The 25,777-nt window shown below is 43.0% G+C and overlaps 2 protein-coding genes across 7 annotated transcripts; one reads left to right on the top strand and one right to left on the bottom strand.

Annotated features, from left to right (window-relative positions):
* Positions 1–80: 80 nt before the first annotated feature.
* On the bottom strand, positions 81–8,010 carry gopc (golgi-associated PDZ and coiled-coil motif containing). Of its 3 annotated transcripts, XM_084029957.1 has the most exons (10): positions 7,512–8,010; positions 6,115–6,279; positions 4,803–4,826; positions 3,095–3,270; positions 2,516–2,681; positions 2,339–2,434; positions 796–960; positions 553–718; positions 127–219; positions 83–94 (listed from the first exon to the last, which is right to left on the bottom strand). In XM_084029957.1, exons 1-9 carry the CDS (start codon positions 7,770–7,772, stop codon positions 134–136), a joined length of 1,305 nt encoding a protein of 434 aa, XP_083886083.1. In that variant the 5' UTR covers positions 7,773–8,010; the 3' UTR covers positions 83–94; positions 127–133. The 3 variants fall into 3 exon arrangements, with proteins under 3 accessions (XP_083886082.1, XP_083886084.1, XP_083886083.1); XM_084029956.1 differs by having other exon boundaries at positions 81–219; XM_084029958.1 differs by lacking the exon at positions 4,803–4,826 and having other exon boundaries at positions 81–219.
* Positions 8,011–8,320: 310 nt separating this feature from the next.
* mcm9 (minichromosome maintenance 9 homologous recombination repair factor) lies at positions 8,321–20,167 on the top strand. 4 transcript variants are annotated; one of them, XR_014598477.1, is made up of 16 exons: positions 8,442–8,546; positions 9,748–9,924; positions 11,121–11,283; positions 11,885–11,991; positions 12,876–13,082; positions 13,165–13,246; positions 13,379–13,579; positions 13,655–13,780; positions 13,961–14,080; positions 14,193–14,367; positions 14,758–14,960; positions 15,493–15,696; positions 16,136–16,218; positions 16,535–16,680; positions 17,047–18,666; positions 18,763–20,166. XR_014598477.1 is itself a non-coding variant. In XM_084029916.1 (15 exons), exons 2-15 carry the CDS (start codon positions 9,760–9,762, stop codon positions 18,539–18,541), a joined length of 3,477 nt encoding a protein of 1,158 aa, XP_083886042.1. In that variant the 5' UTR covers positions 8,321–8,451; positions 9,748–9,759; the 3' UTR covers positions 18,542–20,167. The 4 variants fall into 4 exon arrangements, 3 of the variants coding, with proteins under 3 accessions (XP_083886042.1, XP_083886041.1, XP_083886043.1); XM_084029916.1 differs by having other exon boundaries at positions 8,321–8,451; positions 17,047–20,167; XM_084029915.1 differs by having other exon boundaries at positions 17,047–20,167.
* The last annotated feature ends 5,610 nt before the right edge of the window (positions 20,168–25,777 follow it).

Consider the following 25,777-nt stretch of genomic DNA (forward strand, 5'->3'; position numbering starts at 1 on the left):
ATTCTCTGTTCAGTTCTTTGAAAGGGATTTAGTTATATGTCCAGAAACCAGCGGCAGCCTCTAGGAGCAGCAGTCAGTCTCAAGGGGCTTCCAGGGGGCTTCCAAGGGGCTTCCAGGGGGCTTGCAGGGGCTTTCAGGGGGCCTCCTCAGCAGTCGTCTCACTGGAGATCCCAGTGTCTCCGTTCTCGGCCCCGTTGCTCAGTGACATCTTTTCCAAAGCTGCAGGGTGGAAACACATTCAGTAAGCCTGTCCTCTGTTTAACTTCTGTTTTTACTGTAGCTGTAGTAGTTTGGTATATTCATAGTGTATTCTAACGAAAAAAAGAGAGTTCTACCTACAGAATTGTATATAACTCTCTCGTGTATTTACAGTATATTTATTGTTCCTGTGTAGTTTCTGGATAACTTGCTGCTGTAACACAATCATTCCCATCCATTGCAAACACGTGACCTAAAACCAGGTGATTTTAAGACTGATGAGTCACTACTATTAAATATTTTAAACCTGAATAATTAATTGTCATTGGCATTGCGAAAGCCATCACTACTTACCCTGCAGTGAAGCTGAGCTGCCTCTAGGTGGGGCTGTGCTGCTGTCCTCCAGTTCGTCCAGGTAGAGTCGGTAGCGATGTCCACTGTCGTCTTCATACTCCACATTCTCATCATCGCTGTCCACCTCCGGAGCCACGTACACGACTTCAAACTCGATCTGTCCTCGCTGACACAAACACCATCAATGAGCACTGGTGTGCGTGTGTGTGTGTGTGTGTGTGTGTGTGTGTACGCCCCACTTACCTGCTGGGACAGAATGGTGACGGCCTCTTTGTGTTTGGCGTCTCGCAGGTTGATGTTGTTGACGGCCAGGATGGCGTCGCCGACATGCAGACCCCCACATCGGTCTGCAGGCTGACTGGGATGGATCTCTGAGATCAGAATGGGAACGCCATGCTCCTTCCCACCCTGAACACATGTCATGAAAGTGTCATTAATGTGAGACGTGCTGAGCAAACAATATTTGAATTTATTGTAAGGATGGCCCCCTGAGATGCAGCATCTTATTTTAGGTATATGAGAGGTTCCTAACAATAAGTACGTTGTCAGTGTGTGAGGTTTCATTTTCACTTGTGTGTGATTTGTTCAGTAGTGAATGTGAGAGTATTTCAGTAGTGAATGTGAGAGTATTTCAGTAGTTAATGTGAGAGTATTTCAATAGTGAATGTGAGAGTATTTCAGTTGTGAATGTGAGAGTATTTCAGTAGTGAATGTGAGAGTATTTCAGTTGTGAATGTGAGAGTATTTCAGTAGTGAATGTGAGAGTATTTCAGTAGTGAATGTGAGAGTATTTCAGTTGTGAATGTGAGAGTATTTCAGTAGTGAATGTGAGTGTATTTCAGTAGTGAATGTGAGTGTATTTCAGTAGTGAGTGTGAGTGTATTTCAGTAGTGAGTGTGAGTGTATTTCAGTAGTGTGTGTGAGTGTATTTCAGTAGTGAATGTGAGAGTATTTCAGTAGTGAATGTGAGAGTATTTCAATAGTGAATGTGAGAGTATTTCAGTTCTGAATGTGAGAGTATTTCAGTAGTGAATGTGAGAGTATTTCAGTAGTGAATGTGAGTGTATTTCAGTAGTGAATGTGAGTGTATTTCAGTAGTGAATGTGAGTGTATTTCAGTAGTGAATGTGAGTGTATTTCAGTAGTGAATGTGAGTGTATTTCAGTAGTGAATGTGAGTGTAATTCAGTAGTGAATGTGAGTGTATTTCAGTAGTGTGTGTGAGGCCAAACATTTTCTACAGTGTGTATGCGAGGTGAGTTTGAATTATAGCCTATGCGGCCGTCTTGCTCACCCTTTCCCACACCCCCAAGCCCTCAACTGTGAAGAGAACATTTACCCGGACACAATACATCAATTAAACAAGATTACATCAGCATTAAGAACAGTTGTAGTAATATGACTGACATAAAAGCATGAACAGGTTGTTTTTAGATGAGAAAATAAAGAAATCCTGAAGCAGCAGAGAGGTAATGCATCCAAGAGAAAGGAAGATTATTCCAGTCAGATGGAGCTCGTATTGGAGTGACCTGCGACCCATTTCCTTGGAAATTCTGGGTACAACAAAGAATTGCATGTGTCTGAGTGGATATGAAGAAATATATGGAACGTCTGGCCTGGTCTGAACTTGTCTGAAAGTGGTGCTTTGTTGTTGAACTGTGCTAGTGATGAATTGGCCATCACAATCACCATGTCGAGCACAGGGAGGTTCATAAGAGTACCTGGTACCAGAACACCCTCGCAGCTCTGCATTCAAATTTGAAACCATTCAAAAGAAAAGCGTCTTACTGTAATAGAGATTCCAAGGCCCTCATGGTCCTCTTTGGCCAGCACCACTTTTCTGATGGGGCCAACTCCCTGGCTCTTCTTCAGCATGTCTGGGTCCTGGAATCACATCAACACATTCATCTCTGTCACACTAAAAGGGCATCAACAGTGTCAGCTGCTGTGTAGTGTTCCACTCACATGGCCTACGGGAGAGGGCAGAGGTTTCTTCGGATCATTGCGCCCCCTACATGCTCGGATGACTGTCTTATGGCGGTGAAGGTGAATCTCTGCCTCCAGTTGGTTCCACAGCTTGTCATGCGCCGGTCCTTTCATGTCACGCCCCAGTAACTGGATCTGCTGAACCCTGGAAGACAAACCAGATAGCATTCCAGGCACTCCATCCAAGACAACATCTATGTCATGTAGTTACTGATACCTCCTGCGTCTAAAACAACTAAATTAGTTATGTATTAAGAAATAAATTATTCATGACCTCCATCAAATTACATTACTGGATTCCCAACATCCGTGGCAACATCTTTGCTAGTAGTAGTGGAGCAGAAATGTGCATACTCATACTCTGCATGTGAGATTCTGCTGCATTGATGCCCATTGTACAGTTTAATACATCTTCGACAAACAGTGCAGTTTATTGACCTTGTTTGACTGTACATGATGATCTAGCCCCTTGCTATCAGAGTACTGTATTTGTTAATAATATGTTCTCAGCAAACCCTCATCGATAACCTGAACGTGTTGTGAGCTCGAGCTCCTTACCTGCCAGCCAGTTCCTTGTCCAGGTATTTGGCAGCCAGTCTGGCTCCGTACACTTCAGCCTGCAGGACCGCCATGTGTCTGCGAAGAGCCTCGTTCTCTTTCTTAAACAACCTCATTTCGACCTCCAGCCTGGCCTCGGCCAACTTCTCCCTCTTACTGACCTCCAGCTCCTGCTCCTACAACGACACACACACTTCTTAAGCTGTTGTTCAGCGTTCCATTCATCTGCACTTACCATTTCAATGAAAGTTAAAAGGTCATTTATAACCTGTGTGTTTAAAGCTGAATTCACTGAACTTTTATTATAAAAGTTGGACTGCAACCAACTATAAACACAGCAGTTACATATTAAGGTTCTCATGGTGAATGTTCGACCTGCGTATACACAACTAGCTGACATGAGCATTCATTCATTCATTCAAGGAGCATTAACGGGTGGCTGTGGCTCAGAGGAAGAGCAAGTCATTCTGCAATCGGAAAATGGGTCACTCGATCCCCCGCTCCTCCAGCAAACGTGCTGACGTGTCCTTGGGCAACATATTGAAGCAAAATTGCCCCTGAAGGCTGTATACATGTGTGTGTGAATGGAGGAACGTTGACATGTAGGGTGAAGCACTCAGAGGACGACACAAAGGCAGGTCCGTTCATCGTCATTGTGCATCACATGGATCCACAATGAAATGCAGTTGGAGCTCATTTGTTACACAACAAAAACAAGAAGAAAAACCAGCAGTTCATTCCTCTAGATCACGTTTTTGAATTGAAGGAATGTAAACACAAACAAGCAAACATTCAACTGGTTTGATCACCGAGCGCATCTGAAGTCATGCTTCAGGACCCCATCCCACCATCAGCAGCCCAGATGTTATTCATAATAACACTCAGAATGTGGCATTACTGAGACACATTATGAGCTGTTGTGATGAAACAAGCAATCTTCACGGAAGTTGGATGATTTACATGTTTTACTTTGATTTTCAGTGTGATTTTGGCCTCAATGGGTTGATGATATTGGTTTCCATTGACCAATATTAGGTAATTTTGTTCTCAACAAATTATACAACGTAGAGCAGGAAAGATTTTAAACTTGAATAATTCCTTCATCAAGATCTGATGTGTGATTTAAGTGTTAGATACAGACGGCTGGCAGGGCATCATGCAGCTGGTCTCTACTACTACATGTGGAACCTTCCGGTGTGAGCACTGTGTCCAATATATTTAAAAATGCATTTAAACCAGTGAAGAGACTGTCCTTCACTCACGTCAGTGTGGACTTCCTCCCACAGTCCAAATACATGCAGCTTAGGTTAACTGGCGACTCTAAAATTACCTGTTAGAATTTGTGAGCCTAAATTTTGTATTAAAATGTGTTGTTGCTTTACTTAATTTTAATGGTAACTGTCTTAGTTTTCATCTGTGCTAGTTATTAGGAAGGAGCCAGCCTTTCTACTCTCCTTTAAACATGTACTGACTGTACTGTTCTAAAACACATCAGTTGTGGTGTTAATGTTTAAAACTGAAATGGGAAGACAGACTCTGAGACAGGTTGAAACTCATCTACATCATAAAATGTATATTGTGTTTCTAAATGATGCAGTGACGGGAGTTAGGCTCAGACCTGGGGGTGAATTTAAATCACTAGAGGGTCACTATCTATATTCAAGCCAAACACAAATCGGACTTCCTAAAACACCAAACACAAACTTACCATTTGTCCCAATGTTGGTGCAGGCTTGAGGAAAGAAAGAGACAGGAAGAAGAGAAAGACGTCACAGATTATTTATCGCAGCCAACAGGGGATGTGATTAAGTTATTAGTTAGTATATGAAAGCAGTGGGGAGCAGCGAAGCAGCAGCAGCAGCTGGCCTGCACTAGAAGAACCGGTTTTATTCATTACACTTTGCTATGTGAGAAAGGCTTCTCGTACAGCAGTAACCACATCACTGCAGGTGTCACAAGCATAGATCACATTTAAATATGCCCTAATGTACCTTTTGTAAACCATCAATGAAAATATATTGGTAAGATAAATGACAAACATTATTTACAATAATCTCCCATGGACACCCTGCAGTACCCTGCTAGAGTGGCGTAAAGACAGAATATGAACAGTATGATACACTTCTCTACTGCCAGCAGCCAATAAAATAAGAAGACAGAGAAAACCCGGCATTCAATGAGATCATATTCCATTCAATAAATACTACAGCAATTAAAACAACGTGGGCTTTTCAGAAATGATGACTCCCATATTTAAGACAGTCTTTAAGAAAGGAAACGCGTGTCGTACAACGGCTCTTTGTTCTTGGAGGGAAATGATCAACATTACAGACAAGATGTGCAGACAGTAGTTCCTTGTTCCATTTAGAATTTAGTCTTTAAAGGTCATGTTGATAACATTTCCGGTACCAGTCCAGTTGTGACGTGAATGCAATGGAAGGGGGGAGTGCGAGTGTGACATCTAGTGGCTGGATGTTATCAATGTTGTCAATAGCACCTTTAAATATATACGTCCAGTGTAAACTCTAGGTATATATATTAATTTATATTTAGATCAATAAATGCAGAACATACCATAAGAAACTGAGTTGAATGTATTATTAAAGCGGTTCTGTTCTTGCTCCTATAGATGACACTTAATGGGTTTTCTGTTTAGAATAAACCACAAACATGACTCCTGGACTGGAGTCTAGTGAGCCTAGACTGGACGGCCAATGAAACATCCTTTATCTTCAGCTTCCCAACATCCACGTCTGATGTATAAAACTTCATCACAGGCAATCTATGGCAGCCGGCTCAGACCTCCTCCACACAAACAGATGCATCAAATATATTGTGCTCTCATGTTGTTGCACTTAGTTTGACCTGAGGGTGACCTCAGACCTTGGTTTTGTTTTATGTCATACCGGCCTCTTCCTCAGTCTATACAGACTCATCTGTGTATAAATAGTTTGGCCTATTGTAAAACTTTAATTTAGCCAGAATGAAGGTTGTGGATAGCATCTTTTCATCCCACCTACCAGTCTATCTTTGATGGAGTCAGAGTCCTCAGCCTGGCCCTGCTTTGAGTGAAGCTGCAGCTGCAGAGCATGAAGCTGCAGGAGCTGGTCATGGACCTCCCTTTCTATCACTTTCCTGTCAGCCTTGGCTTCAGTCAGCTCAGAACGAAGGTCCACCAGCTGAGCCTGGAGAGGACAAAGGCAAAGTAGAACATCAAGACAAAAGGCGTTTCTACACAGAGATTCCTCTTTAATCACAGAAAGAAGAACATTCGATATGACGGGATGGCATCGTTTATAAAGAACTTTGGTGTCTTCTTTTTTGGTTTTTGAAAAGGTAGAAAGGACAATGTAACAAAGAGCAGCAAGAAATGGGTTGGACACAAGTTGGGCTATTTCTTGTCTCATTTGTGGTCTGATAAATAGTTAATTCATCAAAGTCAGTGCCCATGTATTGTATTTGGAGATTATTTTACACATGCACAAATGTGATTATGAGATACAGTTAAACAACTCGATAGTTCTACTATAATAATAGCCCCATCGGAGTTATTATCAACATGATGTATACCAGTGGGGTGCCACTTAGTGTGACACGTCATTACAGTTTATGAAAACATCATGGCACCGACTACTAGTATATGACAATGATTTGCTTCTATGGTAACATGATAATACAGATCCGTCCACCATTTCCACTCACAAAACCACTTCGTATATCAAAGAATTCAGATTACTTTTGACAAAAAGCCCATTGGCAGTTAACCAAATTACTTGAAAACCATGAAGGTGGTTTCAACACTTGCTCCGTTGAGCTAGTAGTCTCTAAAAAGTCTTCTGACACGTATATACAACTGATAACACATTTAGCAGTGTTGCTTCATGTACAAATTGAGCTGGGATTTAGGCCATTGTTTGTCACTTCTGCTTCCTTGTTGAGATAAGGAAACAGATAGTTTCAGATGAGTAATACCTTAACAGCAACACATAATCTGGATGCGTTTGTTTATTGAATCGCATGCGTTGCTCTGTAATGAGCTCTGTGACTCGTGCATGTTCTCTATGAGAGGCTCAACAGCAGCTACGGCTAGCTAGCTAGCTCTCAGACGTGTATCAACGACAGTTGGCTGCATCGCGTTGTGAACTTCGGGTTAACGCTATTCTCATCAGTTTGACACAGCAGCTGCTGTTGAAAAGAAGCGCGTCAGTGACACATACATGTGCCTTAGCAATGGCACACGCCAGTAAACAACTATCGTGTCAACGGTGTCAACAGCGCAGGGCCAGTGATAAACCGGTAGCGTCTTTATGTGCCTTAAACTTAAGTAATAAGGTGATGTGCCACCGGAACAAGGCGTTGCCATCAATCAGATACGGCAGAATGGACGTGACTTAACAGACGTTTAAGTGTCACTAACCTCTAGTTTATGGTTGAGTTGGAAAACCGTTTGGGTTTTGTGACAAAGCTGAGCAAAACAGGAGCTGAGGCTGGTCATCTTCTGCCGACCCTCGTACGTAATATCAACTTGATCTGGGTCTATTTCTCCGAGCAGCAGATCCACGTCCACGAACGCCTTGTCAAACTCTTTCTCCAGCACCTCTAGCCAGCGAAACATGGACATACCGGGGCCGAGACTGGAGCTCTGAGCCGCCGGGGAGCATCCGGCTGAAGCGGACATGGCGAGAGCTAAACAGAGCCCCGAGGTTAACGTTAGCTTACTCGCTAACTTTGCTGGTGAGTAACGTTGACGTTAATTAGCCCCTCTCCGTTAGACAATGTGAAATAACACTGTCGAAATAACGTGGAACCGCGATGACGTATTGGCTCTGCGGGATGGAGCCCGACAATTTGCGTTTTCTGAATCTTCTGACAAGCGTCTGCCTGACCAGGAAGTACCACATCAGACGAACGATTACATCTGCGACACAACTACTGTCTGCGTCACTGCAGGGGAGAGTAGTGGATAGCAGAGCAGTGGATACACCGTAAACCCAAACACGGTGTCGCAGCGCCATCTGCTGTTCATTTTCCTGGTTTAGACACGAACTAATTGAAAAAGTATGTTCAAAAGACCAGAAAATACAAATATCATATCGAGCAGCATATGTTATTTGTGTAGTGTGAGTATGTGTGAGTGCAGCTTTTGGCGTTTTACAAGCTTTTATAACGGATAAAACTAAACTTGAAAATATACTGGATGTCTTCAAATGACCTGTGAAGGGCAGCAACACGCCTATCCTGCGTCAAGTCTGCCACAAATATGTTCAGCAGAAGAAGAAGAAGGGAAACAGCACAGAGCTGTGATTGGCCCAGACGACCCGCCGCAGCAAGTTTGACAATCCTCGTGTTTAGATTCGGTAAGTGAATCTTTACGTTTGTTTTAGAACAGTGACCAGCGAGTCTATATGGATACCGTTCATACATCAACTACACCAGAGGCCTGTAGTACGAAGTGAGTCCAACATACCTAATGTATCTGTTGGTTATCTGCTTAACGAGCCCTAACAACAGCGACCCCGCTCAACAGTCCTACAGCTGTGTTTATCAACTCGGTACATCCGCTGCGGTAAAGCCTCCACTCGAAACACGGTCAAACCAGCTGCATGTGTAATATGAGCGTTACGGTAAGAGTGTAAGAACAGACACGAACAAAATAAAAGCAAATGTTGCGGTCGAATAGTCGGACTTTCACTAAGCTACGTCATTATAATGCTGATGATTGACAGCTGATGATCGGCACCAGTGATTGACGTGTGTGTCTGCTGCAGAAACTACAGTAATGGACTATAAAAAGCGCGTCGTCCACCTCTCCCCATGTTGTTGGTGTTAATAAACAGCTGGTTCACTGACGGCTTCAGGTCCAGCAGCTCCTCCTTCCTGCTGCTGTTACAATCAAATCTGCTCTGTAAACCATCAGAACAAAAAAGGCATCTAGGCTTCCAGTCACAAGAGTTTATGATAATCAAATTAGTACTTGTTTGAGGTGGGGTCAGATCTATTTCACTCATTTTTGTAGATTTAATATCAGTTCATGTTGGTTATGAATGTTGTTCATAATCGTTATATGACAGTTTACATTTTTACATTTAATTTCAGTTGTTGTTTTAGTTAAATAAATACATACAAATAACATAAGATTATCATCACTGTCCGCACGCATTGCAATGTCTGCAACCTCGGTATCATCCTTGAATCCACCCTTTCTTTCCTCCCCATGTAATTCAGATTATAAAAACAGCCTTCCTCCACCTTAGGAACATTGCTCTTCTCCGGCTTTCCCTTTCATTCTCAGCAGCCGAAACTCTGGTCCAAGCATTCATTTCATCAAGACTGGATTCCAGTAACTCCATCCTATATGGCTCATCAAACAACCCACTACATTGACCACATCACCCCCCGTCCTCCAGGACCTCCACTGGCTCCCCCACACCATTTCACTCTCGCTTTTAACCTTTAAACTTGTTTTTTTTTGGTTGTTTATCTGCTTATTTTGTTCTGTTTTGTTTTGTTTGATTTAGTTGCTTTTGTGGAAGCATCATTGAACATCTGGAAAAGCGCTATTTACAACAGATTATATTTTTTATAACATTATATGGATCAATTATTAATTGACTAAGGAATGGATGATAAGCCGTTTTTTTGTCTTCTTCCAGGTGTTCGTCACTATGGCGATGAGCCCCAATCAGGAGGCCCTGATTGGCCATGTGTTTGAAACCTTTCTGATGGAGCATCATCATGCAGACATCCTCCAGCTTATTGAGGACACTGATGAAGAGACCCATCGTCCTGTTGTTGTTAACGCCATGACTTTGTTTGAAGCCAATATGGAGGTAATGTCAACACAACGCAAACACGATTTACTATGTTCAAATAGAAGTTAGTCAGTAGCCCCTCTTACACTGCCTTTTCATTGCGGGAGTATCACCCCTTTTTCTGCATTGCCGTTATTGTAAAAGATGCTGAGACGGAAAGTGGTGTCAGAATAGTTCTGCCTCTGAAACGACAACGGAGGTCGTCACAGAGCTGCAACAGAGGCGAAACGAGGCGAGCCGGCCTCTGTGAACGGAGCGAGCCGGAACAGAAGGTGACGTTTTGAAGACGCGTTGCGTTCGTTCTTTATAAACCGTGTGATCGCATCATATTTTTGACTCTCCTTTCCGTGATCACAGCAGAATCTTCTGTGTAAAAAGGCTTACTGACGCGTGGCGTGACTTCTGAAAAGTCAAGAATATTTGAACTGTTATGGATACCTACGATTGTTTAAAAGGGAACAATAGAAAAACAATGGCTCTGTGGGCGAAGCATTTATAGTTTCTTGCTGTGATCGGCCCCTCGTGTTGGATCAGTAGGAGCCTGGATCTACTGCAGCTTAAAGCACTCTACCGTTCATAGGCTGATAAGTTGAGACCACATGCCATCTCTCCTGATCAGACCAGGTTTTCCCCAGAAAGGCTGCCAATTATCAACGAAGCCCACATGTTTATCTGGACACCACCTCGACAGCCAGCGGTGGAAAGATGACATGCGGCTATACATGTCGTCATAGTAACGTTTGGCAGGGGACCAGAGAAAACTACAGAGTCCCACGTTGTCTTTGCATATTCACACACCGAGCCAACACTCAGTGACCTCCGATTGGCGTAACTAACAAATGTTGTTTTAAGCCTCCTCAGAAAACACTTAAAAGGGGACATAAGTGACTTTGCATACTTGTATTCTGGTTTTCTACTAGAACATGTGTACATGTTTAAATGTTCCATAAACATTATTTTTCTGATGCCGTCTGAATTTACCCGTGTTCATCTTCTGTCTGGGCCAGAGACCTCAGAAGTGTACACACACACACACACACACACACACACACACACACACACACACACACACACACACACACACACACATTAAATTAAATTAAATTAGAATATAATGCAACTAAAAAAATGAATGAAGTAGACACTAAAGCAGTAAAGACAGGCACATATAAATATAGTTGCAGTCATTCCATGTTTTCTGTACTGCTCCACAGATCGGAGACTATTTCAACGCCTATCCCACTGATGTCCTGGCTATATTTGATAAAGTGTTACAAAGAACAGCCCTGGAGTTATCAGAGAGGACCTCTGCTGAGCATCATGGAGGACAAACGACTAAAGAGACAATGAGACAAACTCTTCATGCCCGAATTACAGGTAGGACAATCAACTGGGAATGATGGTCAGCACATGGGGGGTCCCAATTCTGATCCCTTCATTGTTGCACTGAGTTCCTTTTCAATGGAGCAGGAGCAAAAGGGAGCGGATGGACTTGGATGTTGTGGGGGTCTGTAGAGACACCAGGGACACAGATTCATGTTTAAAAGCCATACATTTTGCATAATATGGTACCTTTTAATATCAGTTAGGTTTGGTTGAAGTAATAATGTCTTCCTCTGCTGTCTGCTAAAGACATGACGAGCTGGTAGCTGTCTGTGTCCGAGGATAAATCACGAGTGTATCATAGAGGAGATTTGAAGCCCTGTTTGCTGCATTGAGACAAAGCCATTTCAAGGTCAACCCAACATGCACTTGTCCTTTTAAGAAGCTGGCTCTTTTTTAAAAAGAGAAAATCACCAGAAACTGTCTCAGTAGTTATAACATCTGAACATTGCCTTTGGACATTTAATGTTTTCTTTAGATAGCAGACAGGAAACCAGGAAACACCTGGGACGTTCCACTTGTTGTTAGCACAGCGGTGAAGACAGCAGTGAGTGTTTTCAAAGATTGAGCTTCTGTTGTTTCTCTGCTTGTCCAGGTCTGCCAGTGTGTCCAGAGCTCACTAGAGACACCATTCCCAGGTCTAGAGATGTAGGACACTTCCTGTCCGTCACTGGTACTGTCATACGCACCAGTGTTGCCAAGGTAACAGCATAGCACCAATCAGGAACATTTCTTCCTTGATAATTGTGTGTACCATCGTCCTCTCTGAATAGACTGAGAGTGTGTACCGTGGAGGTGAAGTCTGAGAGGAGGTGAGAAGATCGTGCTGGTCTCGAGGAAGGGAGACAGAGGGAGTCCAGGCAGGATGAGAGGGAGGATAGCAGAGTCGAGGAGGTTTCCTCAGTGGACAGAAGACAGAATTGTTCAGGGGATGGTAGAGAAGACGGAACATGAGGCGAGAGATTTCAGGTTACAGCAGGAGGTGACAATATGAGAAGTAGCTGGGGGGTGGAGGGGGGAGAAAAGGCAACAAGGTGATGGTCAAACACAGGGAGTGGGGTAACGGAGAGGGCTGAGGTACAGCAGGACCTTGTGAAGACCAGGTCAAGTTGGTTTCCAGCCCTGTGGGGGGGGGGGGGGGGGGGGTGATAGGTCAAATCACTGCAACATTGAGCTTGATGGGAGGGGTGACTGAAGTTCAAACACAGATGGGGTCAAGTGTTCCAGGGAAGGACCTGGTAGGACCACTTCGGAGAGATGAGGATCACGTGGAACATCCAGAGATCAACAGTGTTTAATATGAGATCAAAATGGTTATAACCATATAAATACTGCGTCTGTTCTTGGAAGGAGGCTTCTGTGGGCCTTTTCACTGGAGAATTCATCTACGTGTTCTCTGCAAGCACGCGGTTGTTTTATGAAGAGATCCTCAATAAAGTGAGAGTAGCTAGCAGGGTGCTAAAGACATACAGCAGTCATACAGTAAGAGTAATGTGCGCCTGTCAGTAGGTGTGTAGGAAATGAAATGAGTGGAAATAATGCATTACATGTGTTGGTTACAGTCCTTATCCTTCTCCACCTCTCAGGTTCTGGAGTACCAGCGTGACTACATGTGCACAAAGTGCCGTCACGTTTTCACGCTGCAGGCTGATTTTGACCAGTGCTATGCCTTCGCCCCCCCGGTGGTCTGTCCTAATCCTGATGACTGTCCTTCATGCAAGTTCAGCTGTCTGTCTGGAGGGTCTGAGCCTGCTGCCTGCAGGGACCTACAGGAGATCAAGATACAGGAGCAGGTAGGACGGTCATGCAGGTGGTGTTCATCTTCTATGGATTGTAAGTTGGGTCAGTGTTAACCTTGACCCCACCCCCGCACAGGTGCAGAGGCTGTCGGTGGGTAGTATTCCTCGCTCCATGGTGGTGGTTCTGGAGGATGACCTGGTCGATAGCTGTAAATCTGGTAACGACTCACACATACCCCCATGCACATGTGTAGCTGAGTAAGCAGAAACGGGATGTGGGATAAGCGTGATGGTGAGAGTGTAATTGCTGTGTTATCAGTGGAGTGATGGCGTGTTTGCGGTTCTCCTAGGAGATGACGTGACTGTCTATGGGGTGATGTGCCAGCGCTGGAAGTCCTTTTATGACGGCACTCGCTGTGACGTGGAGCTAGTCCTCAAAGCCAACAACATAGAGGTGAACAACCAGCAGGCTGCAGCTGCTCTCCTCATGAAGGACGCACAGAAAGAGTTTGAAGACTTCTGGGAGAGCTACAAACATGATCCACTAGCTGGTGGGTAGCAATTAGCTTGATGACTTTAAAAAGGTGTATTTGTATTGATTCTGTTTCTCTCTCCCCTCTCTGTAGGCAGGAACCAGATCTTGTTGAGCCTGTGCCCTCAGGTATATGGCATGTATGTGATTAAGCTGGCGGTGGCCATGGTGTTGGCTGGCGGCATGCAGAGAGTTGATTCTTCTGGGACCAAGATCAGGGGTATCACTCTCCCACTTTCTTTATGTGTTTAATGCAAGCAACTGAAAAGAAGGACCGTCAACTGAGTTTACATCTTTAGTATACTGTATCGTGTTTCAGTGTATACTGATACTAGAAAAGTATCATAAAAATGGTCCGATCTCTGGTTGATATTGTTTTAATCGGTGTCTTCCTTTCTAGGTGAGTGTCACATGTTGCTGGTTGGTGACCCGGGTACAGGGAAGTCTCAGTTCCTCAAGTATGCAGCGAAGATCACGCCTCGCTCTGTCCTCACAGCTGGAATCGGCTCAACAAGTGCAGGTTGTTGTCTGTCGGCTCGAGCACAGTGCTGCTGCAGTATATCATCATATAGTCATAGCCAATCAGTGAGTGTTTTACTGCATGAACTAATGAAGCATGATGATTCTGGAAGGGCTGACCGTGGCGGCGGTGAAGGATGGAGGTGAATGGCATCTGGAGGCCGGAGCCCTGGTCCTGTCAGACGGTGGTTTGTGCTGCATCGATGAATTCAATAGCATCAAGGAACACGACCGCATCAGCATCCATGAAGCTATGGAGCAGCAGTCTATCAGCGTGGCCAAAGCTGGGTAGGACACTCAGCATTCATGTCCACGTAGACCCACCAGTCCAAGTGACTGACGTGGATCAGGTTTTAATGGGGTTCAGTGGTATTAAAGTGAACAAATATCAAAGAATGACTTTATCGACCAACAGCTGTGAGGATATGCATTTAATGAAGTTCATCGGAACGGCAGAATGAATCTTCAACTCCACAAAGTCGTGAATATCCTGTTATTAATTATAGTCAAGTTCCCGGAGAGTTCATGGGTCCAAACCATGTGGACATGCCCCTGGTTCCAAGGCGGTAATCCTGTAGCAGAACTCCATCTGGAATTCATTATGTCATGTGATTACTGGCTCTGTGTAACGAGATGATAATGGTTGGATTCTCCATCCATCTGTCCTCTTCTCTGCAGCATGGTGTGTAAACTGAACACTCGGACCAGCATCCTGGCGGCTGCCAACCCCAAAGGCCAGTATGATCCCAGCCAGCCTCTGTCTGTGAATGTGGCTCTGGCCAGCCCTCTGCTGAGTCGCTTTGACCTGGTCCTGGTTCTGCTGGACACCAGGAACCCAGAGTGGGACCACGTTGTGTCCTCTTTTATTCTGGAGGACAAAGGTAGAGGCAAAACTAAACTCTTTAAAAAAACGAATGTTGATGATATGAATATTTCAATAATTGTTATCACAATGTAATGAAAGCTTTTTTTTACAACATCATTCCAGGTGGAAATCAGTGTATTTCTAACTGTTGGATTATCAACTATCAGCTAATATTTATAAATGCAGTGTTGTGTACCTAGTAGTGGGAGGCTTCATTGTAAATCAACATGAGATGTTTCTTTGTGCACAGTGACAGATGAAGACACATGAACTAATATTATTAGTATTCTACTGCTAGAATTGGATACATGTGTGTTGAGGAAACTGACGCATCCTTAGAATATCTCTCTAATAAATAAAAGACTATCTAATTTAATCCAATTAATCACTATGTTCAAGATGTCAATGTGATGACATTTGAAGCTTCATTCAAAAACCTCAGGAGAAGCTTTGAATGTAAAAGAATGACAAATATTTATACTGAAAAAGGCTGTGAATACCATGACCATAGATTGATGAAGTGGTGAAACATCTTGTGTTCCTGTCAGGGCCTCCTGCTGAGGGTCTCAGCCTGTGGTCCATGGAGAAGATGAAGGCCTACTTCACGGTGATCAAAAGCTTGCAGCCGCAGCTGTCTACAGAAGCCAACAGCATCTTGACACGTTACTACCAGCTGCAGAGGCAGAGTGACGGCCGCAACGCCGCACGCACCACCATCCGCATGCTGGAGAGTCTCAGCAGACTGGCTGAAGGTGAGGATGTTCATCTCCAGGTAGTTGACCTCCAGTTGACCTCCACCCCTGACGCTGAATGATTGGTTTAAGCCGAATGGTGAACTGCTAAAGTACAAGTACAAGTTAAGTTGATTTCACCAAAACCTACAATGAGAAACCACACCATTTTGTCCACCGTGTGTTCTGTTCTCCCTCTGCATGCTCCCATGAGATCAACAGTCAGCTAAACTCTTACTAATTCCTCCAAGGAACAGACAGTTTGTAGTTGGCAGGCTTTAATATGGCGGTTAAACATGCTTCATTGAACTCTCAATTCGCTGTCATCAGTACCTTCTTCTTCAGGGTCTCCCACGTGTCTTTCTTACCGTTATAATACTTCTTCAATGAATCAACGTATTTCTTCAAATGTAATGGCAAACATTGTTTTAAAAACACAGGGTTGTTTTTAACCTTCCAGCTCACGCCAGGCTCATGTACAGACAGACGGTGACCATAGAGGATGCTGTCATGGCCGTCTCTGTCATGGAGTGCTCCATGCAGGTAAGGAGAAAACCCAAATACTGGTTGCAAAAAGGATTCTACCATTAGACAGCTCTCTCTCTCTCTTTACATTGGTCACACTGGTGCGCCTAACTTAATCTTTTCTGAACAGTTACATATACACTGGTCATTTCTTAACGCATGATTATAGTTATGTAATGAACCACTTTGATTACATTTGCCCTCACATCATTCAAACATGTGCACTTTGCAAACGAGGCTTGTTGATGCACAATAAAATGGTATAAGAGCTTTTCCTCAGCAACCCCTTCAGTGCCTCTTACAGTCTCTAACTGTACGGCTCTCTGGGCTTCAGGGCGGCGCTCTCCTGGGTGATGTGAATACCTTACTCACCTCGTTCCCCGACAACCCAGCTCAGCAGTACCAGACTCAGTGTCAGATTCTGCTGGAGGGACTGAACCTGCCACAGCTGCTACAGAAGGACATGGACAGACAGGCCAGGTGAGTAACTGACTGTTAGTTAATGAGCTCATGTTGGGTTTCCCACATTTTCAAAAGTCGATAAAATGCCAGATTGGTGTGGACCATTTAAAGCTGAAACTAGTTAGTGTGGATGTGTTTTATTTTGTCTTAACTGTTAAGAAATCACAGAGAGATCAATTAACATCTATCTGACGACTTCCTGACCCAATAAATCTGTCCATGTGGGCAGATCTACGCCACCAAACTTCCACAGTCACCTGGGAAACAATGTATTTATGCAGCTGCTTTTGTTTAATGTCTTATTTTAAGTTTTTTTCCCCTCTGACACAGAACTGAACATAGATCGGGACGCCAAGCAGTTCATATGTGTTCTTTGTCCATTAGGCTGAAGACTTCAGAGGTCTCCCAACACCAACTCGTCACCCCTAACAACGCTGACACTGGCTTGGACTGGTTCCTCTCCATCAATGATGATACGGCTTTGTCCACGATTGCATCAGCTCCAGGAAACCTTCGTAGAAAACCGAAAACTTTTTCGACATCCAAACAGCCAAAGTGCCAAACTGAGAAGGCCATTCTAAGTAGCACCGGCTCATCTTTAAACCATGATGTTGTTTCAAACCCTTCTGCTTCAGAAGAAGAAAACATTAGAGACAGAAGCTCTACAGAAAGACAGAAAGGTCCAATAAGTCCAGAGTTATCAGGGTGCGTCTTTCAGAAGGTCTCGAGGAGTCTGAGAGACAGAAGAAGGCAGATGGAGCTGCATCGTCAGCATGGACAGACGGTGGTGTCCAGAGACGTGACTGATGTAGTAGATTCTCACACTAGTAGTAAGAACTGTCCTTCAAATGACCCGGTTCAGCATAACATGTTCCCTCGACCTGAGCAGGAAGAGCAGAGGGAGCAGGCTGGGAATAGGACCATCGGTACTGGACTAAAGGGAAAGACTGCAGCTCAAACCGAAACGGGTAAAGAGCTACATGCAACTTTCTCAGGCTTTATATTCAAACCAAAGAAGAAGATACCTTCAGTCCAAAACCTTAATGTCAGCTCAGACCTGCAAACTAGCAGAGATCCCCAGTCCTACACAGGAAGCAGTATAGTCAGAGATAGACCTGATGACTCAGCTGGAGACACAGAGAAGAACCAGAACCAGGGACAGGGTGGACCTGAAGCCACATCACAGGAGCATCAGGATGGTTTGGCACCAGGAAAAACTGTGTATCCAGAAAAAATAACCCGAGTCAACACAAGTGTGGAGACCAAATTAAATCCCAGCACTTCCGTCACTGATCCAGCACCTTCCAAACCAGGCCACACCAAGCCCACGGTGGCCTCTTCCACGCTGGCTAAACTCTCCAGATTCTCCTTCACCTGCACAGCAGGAACCAACGTGGAAACTAGTCCTCCTTCTGGACTGGAAACTAGTCCTCCTCCTGGACCGGAAACAAGTCCAATTAAAAGAGATTTGAGAGCAAATTATAAAGACACAAAAACTCTGAACCCCCCGGAACACTGTCCATTAGTAAGGAAGATCCAAACAGTAATTGACACGGAGCACACACCTGGACATGGACATCAACCAGGGACACAGTCACCAACTAAAACGATGTCCAAGTGCAACGCGACTCATGCTGCTCCCCACAGTTCCAGTGATGGTCCTGTAGACTATCATAGTAATACTGTAACCACCGTGCATGATGGTCCTTTAGGCAGGAAGAGGAAGCGGAAGTCTTTTCAGCTGGACCCTCCAGCAGCTAGTGTTGGTGCCTCCACGGGTCTGTCCTTAGGACTGTCTCTGTTTGACTCTGTGGAGCTCAGTAATGATGTTCTTGATACTGACTGGGACCAAGAGATTTCAAAGAAAGCCAAGATGTGAACTCATAGGCTATGTTGACATGTTGATACAATAATACAATCATATTTAGCTGTGAAGTCTTTTCCTGATGTTTCTTGATGATCGGCTACAGCAGCTGGATCTCAGTCATATTCATAATCTGCATGGTGGGAACATTATAAGCAACTGTATGTTTGGACCAAAAACGTTTCTGGATCCATACTTTCGTCTATTAATGACTAATTGTTTGCATTACATTGCAGGGTTTCCCTGGACAGGTCTCTACTGTATTACTGGTAAATATGAGGACACATAGACAGACAAACCTTTGGAGTCAACATATTTATTTTCCTAATCTGAATTTCTTTTGTTAGTTATCACAAAGATTATTTCCCGTCTTGCCAGAGAAATCATTTGAATGACAAATACGAGCAGATATTATACAAAGATGGTTAAAAGACACGTCTCATGTCACATCATGGGGGTCGAACACAGTAAAATCTGGTCAGGCTCACAAGTGTACCGAGCAGCAATGAACAGTCCCTCACCTTCACGTGTGTTAGGTGTACTGACCGGACGCCGGTGAAACAGGAACTCTGCTGAGTGCAGTGATGCCTCTCTCAAAGTCTGTGTGAAAAGGTTTGGGTAGTTATGTAAGTGAGCAGGGAAACATGTCAGGGCCGGGAACATCACAGCAATGAAACAAGAAATCTGCTGCTGAGTGAAAGGATTCCTCACACGGGGCTTTGAGAAACGATGCGTTAGGAAAATGAGTCGGGCTGACATTTAGGAGGCGGGGAAAACCCACACCAATGAAACGGTGACTCTCTGCTAAGTTCAATGATGCCTTACACAGTTGTCTATGACAAATGTATTCATGTTATGGAAATGGGCGGGGCTAAAGTTTAGGGGTGGGGATAACCCTCACTAACGATACAGTACGTCATGGAGCAATGCCTCACAATCATACCCAATCATAATTTCACCTATGGCTAGAGCCGACCCTGTTACTAGTCACCACAAGCAAAAGAAGCTGACCACACCCACCCAAATTCATTTGATGTCACTTCTTTTCTTGTGTACTGTTTTTGTTTTTTATGTTAATAGAGCCATGTTTTGGCTGTGGAGATATGATTGCACAAAAAAAAAAAAATAATAATTTTGCTTGTGCAATCATTTTAATGTCTTCACTTGTTTCTATCTTATTTTGTGCACAATATAACTTATAATGAGCTAAAATCATCTCTCGTACTTTACTTTCAGCTGTTTACAGGTCACCAAAATACTGTTGGTGACTCAGAATGGTGGAGAGCACTCAGGGTTCATAATAATATTTACAAAGAAGAATAACGCAGCTACTGTTTGGAAAGTTGATTTGATAGTTTACCAATAAACTTTATGAAGAAGTTTTATGATTGTATCGCTTCAGATTTATTGCATTTAATCAACAGTTCCATTTTATCTTCCCATTGGCCTTCAAAAATCTGCCGATGAAGTCGATACACAGATTAAGCTTTATCAACTGATAATTATGACCCACGGTGGCGTAGTGGGTATCACTGTAGCCTCACAGCGAGAGGATCCCCGGTTCGATTCCCAGGTCAGGTTCGGGTTCCTTCTGTGTGGAGTTTGCATGTTCTCCCCGTGTAAGCGTGGGTTCTCTGCCTTCCTCCCACAGTCCAAAGACATGCAGGATGGGGATAGGTTCATTGATGACTCTAAATTGCCAGTAGGTGTGAATGTGAGCGTGAATGGATGGATGGATGGAACTATGACCCAATAGACTTGTTTACTGCATTGAACAAATTATTGACTGGATGTGCCACAATTTCTTACAACTTAAAAAAAGATTAAACAGAAATAATTGTTTTTGTTGCCAAACAGGATGGACTTAAAGTCACCGCTCACCTTGAACCTCTCTATCTGGAGACTCCAAGAGATCACAAGAATTAAAGAGTTCACATCCCAGCACAACCTCAAGAAACTTCTTCATGCATTTATTTGAACTTTACAGCAGAGGTTCTCAAAGTGGGGTCCGGGGACCCCTGGGGGTCCCCAACCTATAGCCAGGGGATCTGCGAAATAACTTTCTAGAAATTCTAAAATTGTGCTGTGTCATTTAATAATGCATATCTACAGATAGGGGCCGTTTGCACCACTAAAAAAAGCATAATATGTCCTTTATTCCCACCCACGTTAAACTTGAAACACATTGAGCAGGACTAGAATACACTCATGATTTTAAGAGTCAATACATGTTCAAAGTCCCAACATCACCCAGGGGGAAGCAACAGTGGCAAGAAAAAACTGCCTTATTAGGCTTTTAGGCTTAGGCTTTTATTGTGTGAAGCACCTTGAACTGCACTGGTGTATGTTGGGTGGTCTATATTATATGTAAATAGCCCGTATCGCTTGCCATGGTTATGAATGGACTCTGATCCCTGGTTTCTTCCTGGTGTCTGAGGTGTGCTACACATCGTCCTGTCGTGTCTCCTCCATGTGAAAATGTTTGGTAAGTGACAGCTTTTAATATTTCAAACATATAAGAATGTGACAATGTTCACTCTTTACTACAGTAAAAGTACTAAAACAGTAAGAATGATCTAAGCATATCATGTATCATATTACAACACTGCTCTATGTACTTTTACTGTAGATACTTTAAGTACATTCAGTTAATAACAAAGCAGAACTTTCAAATTTACTAACAACGTATTTTTAATGTAATAAACTTTAAAAAAAGAAGATAAAAAAATAACTTTAACAACGTATGTGATTCAAATTCAGTTTTGAATGCAATAACTGAGGTTGAGTAATTCTAATAGGCCTGGGCTAGGAAGGAGGACTCAGGAGCAGAATAGGAACAGCAAGAGCAGGCTTTTATTTAGAGCTTGGTTTCTTCACTTGACTTCTTAAGTAGGGTGACAAACAAATGGGCTATAAACTACAGCCCCTAGTCTACAGGCTGAGAAAACAAGAAACAGATTAATCAACAAAATGAGGCAAAAAGGACTAAGAACTAAACTCTGGCTTAGAAAACTTATAACAAAAAAAATACGCCAATCGGAGGAAGAAGAAAAAGGCTATAAACTCAAATTACTCTCCCGACTGATTATAAAAAGAATGAAACAAAAGCGGCATTCCACCGGAGGCAAACACTTGGCTATGAACTAAGGCTTGAACTACACTGGCAAAAATTACAAACAAAAGGTCACTAACTTCAGGATCAAGAAAAGAAATACAAACTTGAATTCATGGTGTGAACAAGGTTGGAAACGAGAGCTGGGGTACACTCTAAGACACATGAGGATAATGGGAAACAGGTGGAAACAATCGGGGAGCAGGGAAGACGTCAGACCGGTGACACATGAGGAAGGGCAAGTGACCAGAAACGATAAAACAGGAAGTTCACAAGACACAAAACCTAGGACAGGACACCCCTCACCGCGGCATGACAAACTATAGACAGTTCAAATTGTGTATTTATGACACATATTTCGAGCCACACAAAGTCCACCACCAACTTGACATAACAGCTTATCATCAGCTTTGATGTATGACTAATGGAGATAATAGTTACTGTACATGGTAGTCCATGATAAGGTCCTCTGCACTTGTCCCCATTGTACTCGTAGTCCTCCTCTCTTGATATAAATTGGGCGACATGGATCCATTAGTTAAAAGACAAAGTAAAAAATGGCTTCTCAGAAACTTTTTATTTATCTGGTAAACAAAAGAAGGAAGAAAAACTCATTGTACGACACACTTAACTGCTGACAATTAAATAGAGGTTTCCCTATGTCTAAAAAGTCAATCTGATTTGTAGAAAACGAGTAATTTCAATAAGTCTAAAGAGCATTGGCTCCAGTGTTTTGGTTTTTCGAGATATTGTAAGGCTTTGTTAGCAATGCTAGTCAACACGTTCAGTTAGCATGTATCTGAATAAAAAGGCCCTTAAAAAGAACGTTCCAACCATTAAACGACATTGTGTACTAGGTCTATGTATTATTTTATTTTTTATATGTAGTAGTTTGTTCCCTAAACCTACAGTTGGTTTTGTTGTCTAAACCTAACATTGGTTTTGTTGTTTAAAGCTAAAGTTGGTTTTGTTGTCTAAACCCAACGTTGGTTTTGTTCCCTAAGCCTACAGTTGGTTTTGTTGTTTAAACCTAACGTTGGTTTTGTTGTCTAAACCTAACGTTGGTTTTGTTGTCTAAACCTAACGTTGGTTTTGTTGTTTAAAGCTAACGTTGGTTTTATTGTTTAAACCTAATGTTGGTTTTGTTGTTTAAAGCTAACGTTGGTTTTGTTGTCTAAAGTAAACCTTACGTTGGTTTTATTGTCTAAACCTAACATTGGTTTTGTTGTCTAAACCTAACGTTGGTTTTGTTGTCTAAACCTAACGTTGGTTTTGTTGTCCAAACCTAACGTTGGTTTTGTAGCGTAATATAAAGCCCATGAGATTCTCCTCCTGTCATCTGGATGCTGTACAACTCAAATGGGACAAAAACATTATTGATCTCGCCATTAATTACCGTTCATAATTTTCAAGAAATTAGGTCCTATTGGAGACACAGGAAGGGGTGGGACTTTGCCTCTCTGTTGTCAGTGTTGCCGTAGTGACAGTGTGCGTCTCTGCCAGCAGGTGGAGACTCTGCTATGAATCAGTGTGAGGACCGAGAGGACGGCGTCCTTCCCTCTAAAACCATTCAGGATGGGGGACATGACAGCCAGACCAAAGCTCAGAGGTGAGACGAAGATCTCTTAAGTGTCCAGGACTCAAATCACTCCACCATTATGATTCTCACTCAACAACATAAATGTATATAATATTAACTAAATTGCTTTATTGAGTCTAAATCTGCTGATGAAAGGTATGAGTTTAAAACTGAACCTTTATCCATTATATGACTGTCCTTGAGGAGAAGAATCAGGTCTTGGTCCAGACCTTCGTATTCTATGTGTGAGATGATCTGAATCTAGTGTCAACTCTCCTGTTGAATCCATCCTTTCACCTCACATTACTTAGTTTTGACAGCTGAGCATGTGTGTTTATTTGCATCACTCATGACATTCCAGATAAGAAGGGGGACTTACCTCTATATCGTGACCTATGTATCATGATAATATCGCATTGTGATAATTTAGTGTTGTGGCTTTCTGTATCAGGATGCAGCAGCAGAGTACAGACTCCCCTGGACCTGGAACTGGACCCACCTGTGTGTCCATAAAGAGTGACGGGTCTATGGGTCACTCTGTTAACTTTAATGCTGAACAAGCTGCTGATGGAAGGTAAGATTTGAAACTGAACTCTCCGTAGAAGAGTAGTGGGGAGGCTAAGCTAAGCTAAGAACAAAAAGACTCCAAACCAAAAGACACCCAAGCACTTTCTTTCTCTCACTAGTAGTACAAGTAGTAAAGAAAGGCACTATATCCACAAAATTCTTATTTAAGGTTTAAACATAACTGATAATGCCCGAGGAGGTGTCTATTATCAGGAGGTAATGGACTCAAGGAGGCCAGAACTGTCTGATGCCTAGTGGAGATTTTGCAACAAAATGTCACTGCTCCAGTTAATAGAACGGACCATAGATACGACTTGGCAACAGGAGATATATCTAGTGTGCTCAGCTCAGAAATCTTTGGCACAGCTACAAACCACAAAACTAACATTATGCTAGCAAAACTCTGAGTGCAGCACTAAGACGAGTGTTCACATGTCCACAACGTAGTCTCATGTGACCCAGATCCATTTATAGTATTGATTCTGACACTATCAATCAATCAATCAATCAATCAATCAATCAATCAATCAATCAATTTATTATTTAAAGTGCAAAATCACCATGGTACATGGTCTCAATACACTTTACGACAAATCCAGTACAATAATAACAGACTATAAAACAACAATAAAAACATAAAAACAATAATAGCAGACTATAAAATAATAATAAAAAACATCAGAGGGAAATGATAAAACAATGAAGAATTAGTTACAACCAAAATATAGGGTAAAAAAGTGAGTTTTAAGACGGGACTTAAAATTTGTAACGGATGTAGCTTCTTTGATGTCAAGTGGGAGGCCGTTCCATAAAAAAGGAGCACGGTAGGAGAAGGCTCTTCCACCAGCTGATTTTTTATTGGTTGAGGGGATGACAAGGAGGTTTGAGCTAAGGGAACGAAGAGGACGTGGCGGAATGTAGGGAGAGAGTAGTTCAGTTAAATACGATGGAGCTTTATTCAGTTAAAATCAGCTCTAGCCTGAATGGGCAGCCAATGCAATGATGCCAGAACAGGAGTTATGTGGCAGAATCGACTTGTTTTTGTTAATAGTCTGGCTGCTGAATTTTGCACAAGCTGAAGACTCGTGGTAGAACAAATGGGAAGGCCCGAAAAAAGGACATTACAGTAATCAAGGCGGGAGGTCACAAGGGCATGGAGAACCACCTCAGCGCTTTGCCGGGATAGAGCAGGACGGATTTTGGCAATATTACGCAGGTGGAAGAAGGCTGTCCTTGTGATGTCCTTGATGTGAGTCTGGAAAGTCAGGGTTGGATCAAAAGTAACACCAAGGTTTCTAATGTGCGTGCTTTCAGGGATTGAGCAACCATCAATGTTAAGACAGAAACTCTCAGAAAAGTGCTTATAGTTATTAGGCTTAATCAACAGCAAATCAGTCTTAGCAGTGTTAAGCAAGAGAAAGTTATGAGTCATCCAGCTCTTGATTCGGCTTACACATGTTTCCAGATTTTGTATTTGAGAGGGGTCATTAGGCTGCAGTGGGATGTATAGCTGTGTGTCATCAGCATAGAAATGGAACTTAATACCAAAATCTGCAATTATCCTACCTAGGGGGAGCATGTAAATACAAAACAACAGAGGGCCCCAGGACAGAACCCTGGGGCACACCAGTGGTAACTGTAGAGGAATCTGACAAAGAGTTATTAAAACTAACACGTTGGGTTCTACTAGATAAGTAAGACTGGAACCAAGAGAGCGCCAGCCCCCGAACACCAACATAGTGCATAGCATCGACTCTCAGAACAAGACCAATATCAATATAATGATAAACAGAGCAAACTGTTTAATGAAGCTTATCTCGTGAGAATCTTAAATTGTATTTATTGTATCAGGATGCAGCAGCAGAGACCAGACTCCCCTGGACCTGGACCCAGCTGTGTGTCCATAAAGAGTGACTGGTCTATGGGTCATGCTATTGTCTTTAAAGCTGAACAAGCTGCTGATGGAAGTTAAGAATGAAACTGAACTCTCCTT

This window comes from Eutrigla gurnardus, assembly GCF_963514095.1.
Source record: "Eutrigla gurnardus genome assembly, chromosome: 16".
Classification (NCBI taxonomy): domain Eukaryota; kingdom Metazoa; phylum Chordata; class Actinopteri; order Perciformes; family Triglidae; genus Eutrigla; species Eutrigla gurnardus.